Source organism: Dendropsophus ebraccatus, chromosome 1 (assembly GCF_027789765.1).
Source record: "Dendropsophus ebraccatus isolate aDenEbr1 chromosome 1, aDenEbr1.pat, whole genome shotgun sequence".
NCBI classification, from domain to species: Eukaryota; Metazoa; Chordata; class Amphibia; order Anura; family Hylidae; genus Dendropsophus; species Dendropsophus ebraccatus.
In genome coordinates, this window is record NC_091454.1 from 118,402,036 (window position 1) to 118,414,894 (window position 12,859).

At 44.9% G+C, this 12,859-nt stretch overlaps 1 protein-coding gene across 1 annotated transcript in view; it reads left to right on the forward strand.

Annotated features, from left to right (window-relative positions):
- The window catches only part of COG5 (component of oligomeric golgi complex 5), a 225,643-nt gene that overhangs the window by 192,702 nt on the left and 20,082 nt on the right, over window positions 1-12,859 (forward strand). Inside the window, exon 18 of the mRNA XM_069977427.1 lies at window positions 6,336-6,576. Coding sequence (XP_069833528.1) covers window positions 6,336-6,576 — 241 coding nt within the window. The remainder of the gene's footprint in view (window positions 1-6,335; window positions 6,577-12,859) is intronic.

A 12,859-nucleotide genomic window follows, 5' to 3' on the forward strand; every position in this document is an offset into this window, starting at 1 on the left:
TGCACAGCAAGCATAGGAACAGAGACAGGGGTGGGGGGAGTTTTGGGGTTGGGGGATGAGGGAGTTAGGGTGAAGGGGAAACAACGGTGGGCAATACATAGGAGCGCAGATGCTTGGTTCCCAGGGACCACCCACACTTCAGCCCTTAGCTGCAGCAAAGGGGGATGTTACCAAAGTTCCTAGCTATCCTTAAGCCGGTGAGTGAGACAGTGAGCGATGTGTCAGCGTCCGCTACTCCAGCCCAGGGATCCGGCCCACTACACAGCCTGCTGCTGGGTGGTCTCAGGGAGCTGAGCATCTTCCTCCAGCAATTGTTTATTCATTGTATTGATGATTTACTGTGCTGTGCCCTGTTGTGCCGATGTTGTCAGTGCTGTGTCTGGGCATGCCGCACTCTGGAGCGGTAGCATCGGCAGGAGGTCTGTTATTTCTCCAGGTCTTCATGGGAGAAGAGGGAGCAGTTACAGTGCTGCATTGCCAAATCTAGACTGGGATTGATTGGGGAGGGGACGGAGGGAGAAGGGGACACAAGAAATACATAGGAACGCAGAAGCTTGTCTTCCTGGGAGGCAGTTAGTGGTAGTGATGGCGCCCACCACTCCAGCCAAGGGCTGGATCCCCGGGCTGGAGTAGTGGGCACCATCACCAACACTCACTGTCTCCACAGCCTGCTGCAGGATAGCTGTGAACTTTGGTAACACCCCCCTCTGCTGCAGCTAGGCCGCAAGTGGGGGACTCATGTGTGGGTGGTCCCAGTGAGCCGAGCATCTGCACTCCTATGTATTTTTCTTAGGGTTATGTCCCCCTCCCCCTCCGTCCCCAATCCTCGATCAATCCCAAACTGGGTTTGGCAATGCGGCGCTGTCACTGCTCCCTCTTTCCCCACGAAGACCTGGAGAAATAACAGATCTTCTCCTGCCGCTCCAGAGTGCATCTTGCCCCAACACAGCACTGACAACACCGGCACAACAGGGGTACAGTACAGTAAATCACCAATACAATGAATAAGCGATTGCTGGAGGAAGGAAGGTGCTGTTAGTGGATCACCCTCCCTCTTTTCAGTGGGCAGGGTTAGAAGTGCTAACCCAGCCCATTGAAGAAACGGAGGACACTTGATCCCCAACATAGAAGGTGGGGGACAGGAAAAACGAGCAAGTCGAAGAGGACTCAGTTTAGATGATTTTATGCGTCCAGAGGGGGTGAATGCAGCTAAAAAACAGCAAAACTGTGCAAAAGCCATAATAAGTTGGTTGTACAAAGATGGAAAGCTATTGGTGGGCTATTTATTAATGCAAAAATGATTTTTTGGGGGGAATACCCCTTTGAATTTAAATCCCCTATGGAAGCCAGGCAAGCTGTTAGCAGCATTTACTGTATCTATATCCAAAGTTTTTCAAAGTGAGTGGCCTGTCGGTACAATCTCTTATTTAAAGGGGTATTCCACTCAAACATAACTTTGTTGCCACCCATGGTGAGACTAACATATCATTCCATACTTTTTATTGTGTATTCAGGCCCCTTCTCCCATTTGAGCTCTGCCTTCTGCTTAAGATACAAAAACACTGAGTGAACGCTTTTCTTTTCATTTCCCCCTCCTCCCCCCTCCCTTCTGAGACAACTGATGTACATGAATCCCTATCTGCAACTTTGTAGTTTCTTTTTAATGCTTGGAGGTAGGGCTGGGCGATTAATCTAATTAATTCGATTAATCGCCCAGAAGGTTAGAATCGATTAGATTTTTTGTGAAAATCGTAAATTTGATTTTCACAAAAAATCATTGTGAGCGGAGCAGCGCGGAACGTCGGGCGGTCGGCCAGGCTGGAGGTGCAGGGCGCGCGGAGGTGAGGTGCAGGGCGGGTGGCGCTGCGTGGAGTGTCGGGCTGGAGGTGCAGGGCGGGCGCCGCTACATGGAGTGTCGGGCGGGAGGTGAGGTGCAGGGCGGGAAGTGAGGTGTGGTGCAGGTCGGGCGGGCAGTCCGCCTAACAGAGCCGCGACTGACCTGCCCCAGCTGTACATATCGCGCCCCGTTCCCCTTCCGGTCACACATGCAGGTCCCGGTCTCTGGAGGAGGCTGCAGAGACTGTAGTGGTGATAGCGCCCTGCGGGTCCTGGAGCTGTACAGCGGGATCTGCATCCCCCGATCCCGCTGTACAGCTCCAGTAATGGCAGCGATGCTATCACCACTACAGTCTCTGTAGCCTCCTCCAGAGACCGGGACCTGCATGTGTGACCGGAAGGGGAACTTGTGTGCCTGAATAAGAGGAGGGCAATGTGCACTCCTGCCCCAGTCCCCCTGTGTCCCCCCCAGCTGCCCCAGCCCCCCCCAGCTGCCCCAGTCCCCCTTTGTCCCCCCCAGCTGCCCCAGTCCCCCTGTCCCCCCCAGCTGCCCCAGTCCCCCTGTGTCCCCCCCAGCTGCCCCAGTCCCCCTGTGTCCCCCCCAGCTGCCCCAGTCCCCCTGTGTCCCCCCAGCTGCCCCAGTCCCCCTGTGTCCCCCCCAGCTGCCCCAGTCCCCCTGTGTCCCCCCCCCCCAGCTGCCCCAGTCCCCTGGTGTCTACTCCAGTCCCCCTGTGTCCCCCCCAGCTGCCCCAGTCCCCCTGTGCCCCCCCCCCCAGCTGCCCCAGTCCCCTGGTGTCTGCTCCAGTCCCCCTTTGTCCCCCCCCCCCCCAGCTGCCCCAGTCCCCTGGTGTCTGCTCCAGTCCCCTGGTGTCTGCTCCAGTCCCCCTGTGTCCCCCCCCCCCAGCTGCCCCAGTCCCCCTGTGTCCTCCCCAGCTGCACCAGTCCCCTGGTGTCTGCTCCAGTCCCCCTGTGTCACCCCCAGTCTGCCCCAGTCCCCCTCCATCACCCCTAGCTGCCCCAGTCCCCCTCCATCACCCCCAGCTGCCCCAGTCACCTCGAGTCTGTCCCAGTCCCCCTTTAGTCAACCTCAGTTTGCTTCAGTCCCCCCCAGTTTGCCCGAATCACCCGCAGCTCCCTCAGTTTCCCCCAGTCACCCCTCATCTATACCTGTATTACTACTACACCCCTCATCTTTACCTGTACTACTGCACCCCTCATCTATACCTGTATTTCTACTACACCCCTCATCTATACCTGTATTACTACTACACCCCTCATCTTTACCTGTACTACTGCACCCCTCATCTATACCTGTACTACTACAGCACACATCGATACCTGTACTACTAATCCTCCTCATCTGTACTACTAAAACACCCCTCATCTTTACCTGTACTACTACTACTACACCCCTTATCCACTATACCTCCACTACTACACTCTACCTAGATGGAGGCACAAAGAAGATCTCCTATACTACATGGGGACATGGGGGGCAATACAGTTGTTGTCTCAAACGTCATTAAAATAATATCTGATGCTGCAGAGAGAAAAATGTTCTGTTTGTTTAGCAAAAAGAAAAAAAAATCGAGATTTAAAATCGAGAATCGTCCAAAATTTTTTAAAAAATCGAGATTTTATTTTTTGGCCATATCGCCCAGCTCTACTTGGAGGGTTAATCCGAGGTCGAGTTGCTGATGAACTCACTGTGATTAACAGTCCTTGCATTATAAAGTTGCAGATAGGGATTTGTTTACATCAGCCATCTCAGGAGGGAGTAAGGAGGAGGGGGGCAGAGAGAAAAGCTCACACACAGTTTTCTGTATCTTCTGCAGAAAGTAGCAGATCAGAACTGGGGGAAAGAAACTTAATAGATAATATTCAGTTTAAAATGAATTGTTAGTCTCACCATGGGCAGCAACATATGAAAGTTTGAGTAGAATAACCTTTTAAATTACCGAATCCCAGTCTTCCTTTTTATAACTATGCTGACTGCTAACTAGGCAGCAGAACTGGACTTTACTTATAACAGAGGCCTTTCCTGGGTCCTGACTATGGCTCCCTGTACTAGGGATGGTCCGAACCCGCCGAGGTTTGGGTTCGGCTAAACCTAAACGCTCGGCATCGGATTCCCGGTGTCTGCCCGCTCCGTGCAGCGGGCGGATATAGCGGGAGGACGCCTGGAAAACTGGGATACAGCCTATGGCTGTATCCCAAGTTTCCAGGCGTTCCTCCCGCTGCATCCGCCCGCTGCACGGAGCGGGCAGACAGCGGTAATCATTGCGGAGGGTTCGGGTTCGTCTGAACCAGGTTCGGACCATCCCTACCCTGTACTCATCATATACACCCAAAACTTACAGTAGAACTAAATACCATGACAAACAGACAATCGCAAGAAAAGCAAACCACCATCACAAAACCTTGTGGGCACCACCTATAATATATAGAAACAAGTGCCAGCCCCCAGGCTCAAAAAACATCCATGACTAGACAAAAAGAAACCAGCTGGTACAGAAGACTGTAAGCAAAAATATCAACACCTTTATTTATTAGTACACAACCAATACATGTATGAAAACTACAAAATAACAATCAGACACCAAAATATATAAGGTATGGTGTTTACCAAGCACCCTCCTACATAGTTAGCCACGAGAGCAGTAAATACCCTAAATATAACAAATATATGGTGTAATACCTATACAATATACAACACTTCAATAACACTTGTATGTGTAACATATCATAAAGTGCAATATGCCAGTATAAATGTACCTTCTATAATAGCTTTTTTCTTTCTGTCTAGTCAAGAAAAACATTTATACTTTAAAATGAGAATAGCAACTAATGATTAAACAACATGAACCAGAGATGACTGAGTAGATGATGGCATTCAGGACTGAAGCAGATGACGACAAAAAGGAAACATATGCAGGGACTGACCCTTGCAAAGCTGTACCTAATCACTTCCTAGATTTTTCCCTCAGCAAAAGCAAGTTAGAAGAAAAAACATCTCATAAACTACAGAAACAGGCAACTGAAATTCACAACAGTACCTTTAAAATTCAAGGAATTCAAAGTCTAAAGATTATGCTAAGCTTTACTCCTCATAGAATTGTGTAATTCAAGAATTTTTAAGGAAGTGGTGACCAGTTAGAAACTCCACATTATCCAGGGCTGGCAGTCAAGAAGAACTGATCCAAACCAATGAATAAGCTGTGAAACAATTGCATAGCAACTGCCTCGAACAGCCGAATAGATATGAGAAGACAGAATAGCAGAAAGATTTCTGTTCTTTGTAAAACTGTGTTGGAAAACATCAGAGACCGGTATTGTCCCCCTGACTGTGATCCAGTTGCTTAAGGCTAAATCTCAATAATAATAATGGACCTATGAATGAGGTCCTGATACCCACTATCCTTTTAACTGGCTACTGCAATATAAATACAAAAACAGTCTCTAATTCAAAAAGGGGCGATCAAAATGACAACCAAAAACCAATTTGCAAATGTATCAATTAACACTAACAAAATAAATACACATAATACAAACCAATGATTGAGTAACAGCTTAAAGCGACTCTGTACCCACAATCTGACCCCCCACAAACCACTTGTACCTTCGGATAGCTGCTTTTAATCCAAGATCTGTCCTGTGGTCCGTTTGGCAGGTGATGCAGTTATTGTCATAAAAAATTACTTTTAAAAATACAGCTCCATGCCCTACGGGCGTATCTGTGCCCTAACTTTGCACAACCTCTCTGTCCCTCCTCCCTGCCCTCCTCATCATTAGGAATGCTCCAGGCAGGTGGCCTATTATTCACCACCTGTGTTACCACAGCACATGGGCATGATCATTAAGACACCTGTGCAATGTTCAGCATAGAGAAAATGTTCCAGTGGCATTCCTAATGATTAAGACGGTGGGGAGGAGGGACAGAGGGGTTGTGCAAAGTTAGGGCACAGATACTCTTGTAGGGCACAGAGCTGCAATTTTAAAATTATTTTTTTTATGACAATAACTGCATCACGTGCCGAACGGATCCCAGGACAGATCTTGGATTAAAAGCAGCTATCCGAAGGTACAAGTGGTTTGGGAGGGTCAGATTGTGGGTACAGAGTCGCTTTAATAAAAGTGGGGACAAAACTGACAGAATTTCAGGCACAAAACACCTAGGCACCCAGTAACATGACCAAGAAGCAATTAAGTATTTAACCATCAGGAATCTGATTCCAAGATAACGTCCTTTATGCAAATCTCTGCTTATTCTGGAAAAAATAGTCAGGTAGGCAGTCATACTTAGTAACTGACTGCTATATGTGTATAAGTGTGCATATAAAGGGCGCTGTCAGTCACTGATTTGCACTGCCAACTGAGCAGCATTAAGCTGATGAGACTTCGCTGTAAATATTATGTCATAAATTTATTTATGGCTTTGAATGGCTGTTTAAAACATATAAAAATACATATAGCTATATATCTGTATGCTTGCTTTTCAGAAGCCTAAATCAGAATTCTGGAAAACCAGATGTCCCATGTTCCTTGTACATGAAGGAGTTGCAAGGCTTTATTGCAAGAGTCATGAATGACTATTTTCGCTACTTTGAATGCACTGATTTTGTGTATGAAAATACTGAAATAATTGCTCAAAGAGCAATCGAACTCTTCATACGCAATGCAAGTCTGCTCAGGCCACTTGGTGAGGGAGGTAAAATGAGACTGGCAGCTGACTTTGCACAGGTAAGAGCATAAGCTATAATACATTGAATCAAGAGTATAATTATTTTGTTGTGTTTGATGTAAATTATTGCTGTATTTCCTAGAATTGTGCATGCCTACATTGTTTTTGTAAACCTGATAAGAAAAATATTTCCCCCCCAGAATCTTACATTGGAAACTGTTATTATAGCACTTAACACTTAACTGTTATACAGTGGGTATAGACAAAATAACCCTTTTCTATGGTATAAGTCAAAGATTCTTATTTTTCTTTTTTACTGTTTCTTATTTTTTCAAGTAAATCAGCATTGCTATATACACAGGAATATACAGTATGATCAGAGAACTTAGCCTATTAATGTCTCAAATTACCTTTCCATATTAAGTAATTGCATTAATGGTAAGTTACCCATATACAGTATATCTATTTTCAGGATCACTCTCTTCTCTACAAGAAGCAGTGATAAGATAACAAAAAATAAGATTGGAGGACTGTGTGGGAGTCAAATTCCCCAATGATGCCTTGCAAATCTTTCAGCAGAATCCTGGTTTTGTGATTTAAATTCCCTGCAGCTTTTCTGCTCCATTATCTAGTAATTCCCCTGTGTACCATTTATTGTAGTGATCATTTCTATGCACAAACCTTAACAAAAGGAAATATGATCAATGAAACTTTTCTTTGGTAAATAGATACATTCACAATATCTGTAATTTAAAAGTAGGCATTATAGTGGTCATTAGGTGTATATATAATATGTAGCACATATTAGGATCCATCCCAATTGATTGTTACAGCCTCCCAGTGGCAAGTCTATAGAGACACTGGAAAGTAACCAAGTATGGACAAAAGTGTTCATTGCATCCCATTTATGATAAATGTACATTGTAATTCAGATACTAAAGTCTGCAAAAGTCTGTAACCTACTGATTTTTACTTGGCTGGTCTGGTGACAGTTCCTGGCCCTTCATCACAAGTCATGAATCGGTTGAAATATCAGCCGTTCTCATTCTGGTTCTCTGAATTACTCATTATGCTGTATTGTATTATCGTTTTCTGTCTCTTCATAAATAGCAGTTATAACAGAGCATTTCTATTTTTATTGTCTTTTTTTCTTCTAATTAAGAACTTTTGTGAACTCTATTATGTGAGAGACAGAATCTATTTTTCCTACACAATTGTAGCTGTGTTTTTTTTCATCTATGTGACATTTGGAATCTTGCCATCATCTGTAAAATAACTATATGGATAAATTTACTTGCTCATCCATCTCTCCTTTCCGGGTCTTTCAATCCATCTCTCCAGAACATTGTCTCTGAGGTATACTTTGGAACTGATGTAGTTTTATTGCCCTAATCCTTGTACAATTACCAGAGAATGTCACCTTGAAAACTCAGTTTACACATTGATTATATCAGGCAACTGGGTAAATGTCCCATGCTAGTTGTAAGAGGGAGTTAAAGAAACACTTACCTACTAATTGAATAGACATAATTGTTTTTATTGAAAAGCTGATGTCCACAAATCTAATAATAAGGCTTGATTCGTGTAGTGCCCAATAGGTTGTCAGTTAACATTGTGGTTATTTTGTGAGATTTTTTTACTCTATTTACTTCACTGGATTCACAATCCCATATCTATTGACATTGATATGTGTAAATATAATATGAGGCTCAGTATTGTGTGTGGCCTCCACGTGCCTGTATGACCTTCCTACAACACCAGGGCATGCTCCTGATGAGGTTGCAGATGTCTCCTTAGGGATTTCCACCTGGACTAAAGCATCTGCCAACTCCTGGACAGTCTGTGGTGCAATGTGACTTTGGTGGATGGAGCGAGACATAATGTCCCAGATGTGCTCAATCGGATTCTGGTCTGAGTGATGGGCGGGCCAGTCCATAGCTTCAATGCCTTCATCTTGCAAGAACTGCTCCCACACTGCAGCCACATGAGGTCTAGCATTGTCCTGCATTAGGAAGAACTCAGGGCCAACCGCACCAGCATATGGTCTCACAAGGGGTCTGAGGATCTGGTGAGCACATGGAGGGCTGTGCAGCCCTCCCAACAAATGCCACCCCACACCATTACTGACCCACTGCCAAACCGGACATGCTGAAGGATGTTGCAGGCAGCAGATCGCTCTCCGCGGCATCTCCAGTCTTTGTCATTTCTGTCACTTTTGTCACATGTGCTCAGTGTGAACTTGCTTTCATCTGTAAAGGGCACAGGACGCCAGTGGCGAATTTGCCAATTCTGGTCTTCTCTGCCAAATGCCAAGCATCCTGCACAGTGTTGGGCTGTGAGCACAACCCTCATACTATCCTCATGAAGTCAGTTTCTAATCATTTGTGCAGGCACATGCACATTTGTGGCCTGCTGGAGGTCTGGCAGTGCTCCTCCTGTTCCTCCTTGCGCAAAGATGGAGGTAGTGGTCCTGCTGCTGGGTTGTTGCCCTCTGACGGCCTTAAATACCTTGTGTGGGGGGTTAGCTCCATCACAGGTATCACAGACACAGCAGAGTTAAAAATAAGTGGGTTTTATTTCACCAAGTCCAAGCAGTAACAAAATAGCTTTTCTTGAGCAAGTGCAAATAACATAAAGATAGCCTTGCTTCAGGCACAAAGGGTTAATTGAAAACAGGATTTCTCACCAGAACAGTCTTTTTAGGCTACAGCAGATTCTCCAGCTTCTCTGCCTGGAACCAACACAGCAGAACCTCCAAACAAGCTCCAGCCTTGGAGTTACACACCACCCACAGCTCACCTAATTTCCTGGCTGTTATAGGCCAGGGAAAACCCGTGGGAGCAGTCATCCCACCCAACTCTGAGACTGCTCCTGTAAAAGCCGGCCCGGAACAACTGCTTGAAAGCAGGTATACTAAATTACAAAACCTGTCAGTAATCTTTGGTTACTGACCAATTCTATGCGGCCTACTTCACCGAGGCCTTGAACTACGGTGACACGTATCTGTCATCGACCACCATACCTTGTGCCTTGTCACACTTGGTATACAGATTTTGGCAGACCCAAGTGACTTTGTGAGATTGAACTTCCATCCGAAGTTGGAGAAATTGGGTAAACAAATAAAGACATTGAATAAATTACCCTTAAATCGGTCAGAAAAGCTAGGACTAATAGGAAAGGGAATTGTTAAGAAGATAAACAAACTAAATTAGTTAATTTGAAAGATGAAAAGGGTCTTGTTGAAAAACCTGATACTTTCAGGGGAAAAAGGGAGACTGGCAGCGCCAAATATCATTTAATATTTTTTGCTGGTCGGGTTGTTGTGGATGTTAAAATGAAGGGATTCAGCTTTCTTGCTGTTCTGGTGGAATTAGTGCAAAACAGTATTGGAAATGACGAAGGGTGGTAAGATTCCAGATAAGCCCTTGTAGGACATCCCTTGTAGGACATCTACATCAACTGGTTCCATAGAATTTGTGTTGTATTAAAAACAAGAGAAGGGCTTGTAACAAATGAAGGGTCGTATATTTGAGGAGTGGAAGTGCTCTGGTTCATCGCATACATTTTTTTTTTTTTCATCTTCTGTCCACCAGGATTGAGGAGGGGTGGGCTTGATGATAGTTTGGGAAGTATAGGAATTAAAGAAGGGGGGAAATGAAAAAGGTATACGTCTAGTCTAGGTGTAGTGTTAAAACCAAAGCGAGAGTGAGAGAAAATGATGATAATTGTAAATGGCAAGGATGATTTAGGGGAACCCAGTCAGGATGGATAGAGTTATGGGGAGTTCTCAGTGAGTGGTGGTGGGCAACTTCATTCCTTGCGGTTGAAAGAAAGTGCGGAATTTCAGGTCAGAATGTATTCTTGGGCCCTAGAGTAGGGTAAGGTTGAAGGAACTAAGTAATTAAGTAAGATATTAGAATATGTGAAGAGGGGATCGCACATCGAGGGGAGGCCTTAATGACCATAATATATGGATCTGGACCCGAGTGAAGAACTCCATGATCTTATTGGGTACTTCTCCCTAGCTAGGAGTGTCATGAGGTCGGCATAATAAATGCATACCAAATGATCAACAAAGCTGGGATAGTGGTTGTGAAGGTTGTGGGTTCTTGGGTGTTTCCCTTTGGGAAGGCCCCTGCAGGGACAAGTGCACTACTTCTAATACCTAGGACAAAATAGTGATGAACATTGGTCTGTAAAGATATTAGAATTATGAATGTATCCTTTAAAAATAAATTTAACATGACAAAGAGAATGTAACAAAAGCTGGATAGTTGGAAGATAAAAGGAGGTGTATAGTATAGTTAGTTGGAAGGTTGAAAGTACAGGAAACAGGCAGCCCACATGTTAGGGGATGGTGGTAGATGAGTTAGAGCTGATAATTATCGATTATCAAAAAATGACAGTATAAGAACTTCATTCTGCCCTTTTCCACTGCTGAGCCCAGTGGAAGTCCATTTGTAATATTACAGACCGCAAACTCAATCAGAATTTAGAACCTTATATCTACAGTCATGGCCAAAAGTTTTGAGAATGATACAAATATTATATTTTCACATGATCTGCTGCCCTCTGTTTTTTTTATGTGTGTTTGTCAGATGTTTTTATCACATACAGAAATAAGATTGCAATCATATTATGAGTAACAAAAGCTTATATTGACAGTTAGAATGAGTTAATGCAGCAAGTCAATATTTGCAGTGTTGACCCTTCTTCTTCAGGACCTCTGCAATTCTCCCTGGCATGCTCTCAATCAACTTCTGGACCAAGTCCTGACTGATAGCAGTCCATTCTTGCACAATCAATGCTTGCATTTTGTCAGAATTTATTGGTTTTTGTTTGTTCACCAGTCTCTTGATGATTGACCACAAGTTCTCAATGAGATTAAGATCAGGGGAGTTTCCAGGCCATAGACCCAAAATCTCTATATATTGTTTCCTGAGCCATTTAGGTATCACCTTTGCTTTATGGCAAGGTGCTCCATCATGCTGGAAAAGGCATTGTTGATCACCAAACTGCTTCTGGACAGTTGGGAGAAGTTGCTCCTGGAGGACATTCTGGTACCGTTCTTTATTCATGGCTGTGTTTTTAGGCAAGACTGTGAGAGAGCCGATTCCCTTGGCTGAGAAGCAACCCCACACATGAATGGTTTCAGGATGCTTTACAGTTGGCATGAGACAAGACTGGTGGTAGCGCTCACCTTGTCTTCTCCGAAGCTGTTTTCCAGATGTCCCAAACAATCGGAAAGGGGAAATGACTTTTCCCCAGTCCTCAGCAGTCCACTCCCTGTACCTTTTGCAGAATATCAGTCTGTCCCTGATGTTTTTTCTGGAGAGAAGTGGCTTCTTTGCTGCCCTCCTTGAGACCAGGCCTTGCTCCAAGAGTTTCTTCCTCACAGTGCCTTCAGATGTCTTTTTATTAGTGATGAGCGAGCATGCTCATCCGAGCTTGGTACTCGTTCGAGTATTAAGGTACTCAAAGATGCTCGATACTCGGACGAGCATCTCGCGATACTCAAGAAATTGGCATCATCCTTTTCCTGCAAGTTTTGGCGCAATTTCTCAGCCAGGATAATCTTTGCTACATTGTGCGATGACATGCGACCCATACCAACGATTGGTTGGCCAGATCAGATGACCCTGGCATATAAGAATCTGGGTTGGCAGTGCTCGCCTCACATGCATGCTGGAAGACATTAGGGACTTAGGGACAGAGCTTCTGATTGTCAGGGAGAGCGTTAGGAAGGGAATTAGCGTTCCTGTAGGCAGAGATACTAGACAAAGAACCCAACAGCCCTTGTAAGGGCTTAAATTTTTTATTTTGTTTGGAGTACTCCAGTCTGCTGGCTGGGACTTGCAGTGCAGCTACCATGATCTTAGCTGCGCACTGTGGTGATCGACTGCTGGCAGAAAGGGGACAGCAGATGGTGCATACAGACCCCAAAGAAGTCCTCAGTACTATTATATTTTTTGTGACTGGTGCTGCTGTTGTTGTACATTGTATTGCTGTGATTTGTATTACAGCTGCATAGAACCTCACTCCTCATTTTCCTGTTTAAGAGGTGGCATACACCATAAAGCACCACTTACACACAGACTGTATACGACTACCTCCAAAAAGCAGTCTGACCAGTATCTGTTGTCATCTGCAGCCAGTCTACAGGGTTGCTTTCTTTTTTTAGTGCAGCCATATACAACATCACTGCTCATTGTCCTGTGTAAGAGGTGGCATACACCATAAAGCACCACTTACACACAGACTGTATACGACTACCTCCAAAAAGCAGTCTGACCAGTATCTGTTGTCATCTGCAGCCAGTCTACAGGGTTGCTTTCTTTTTTA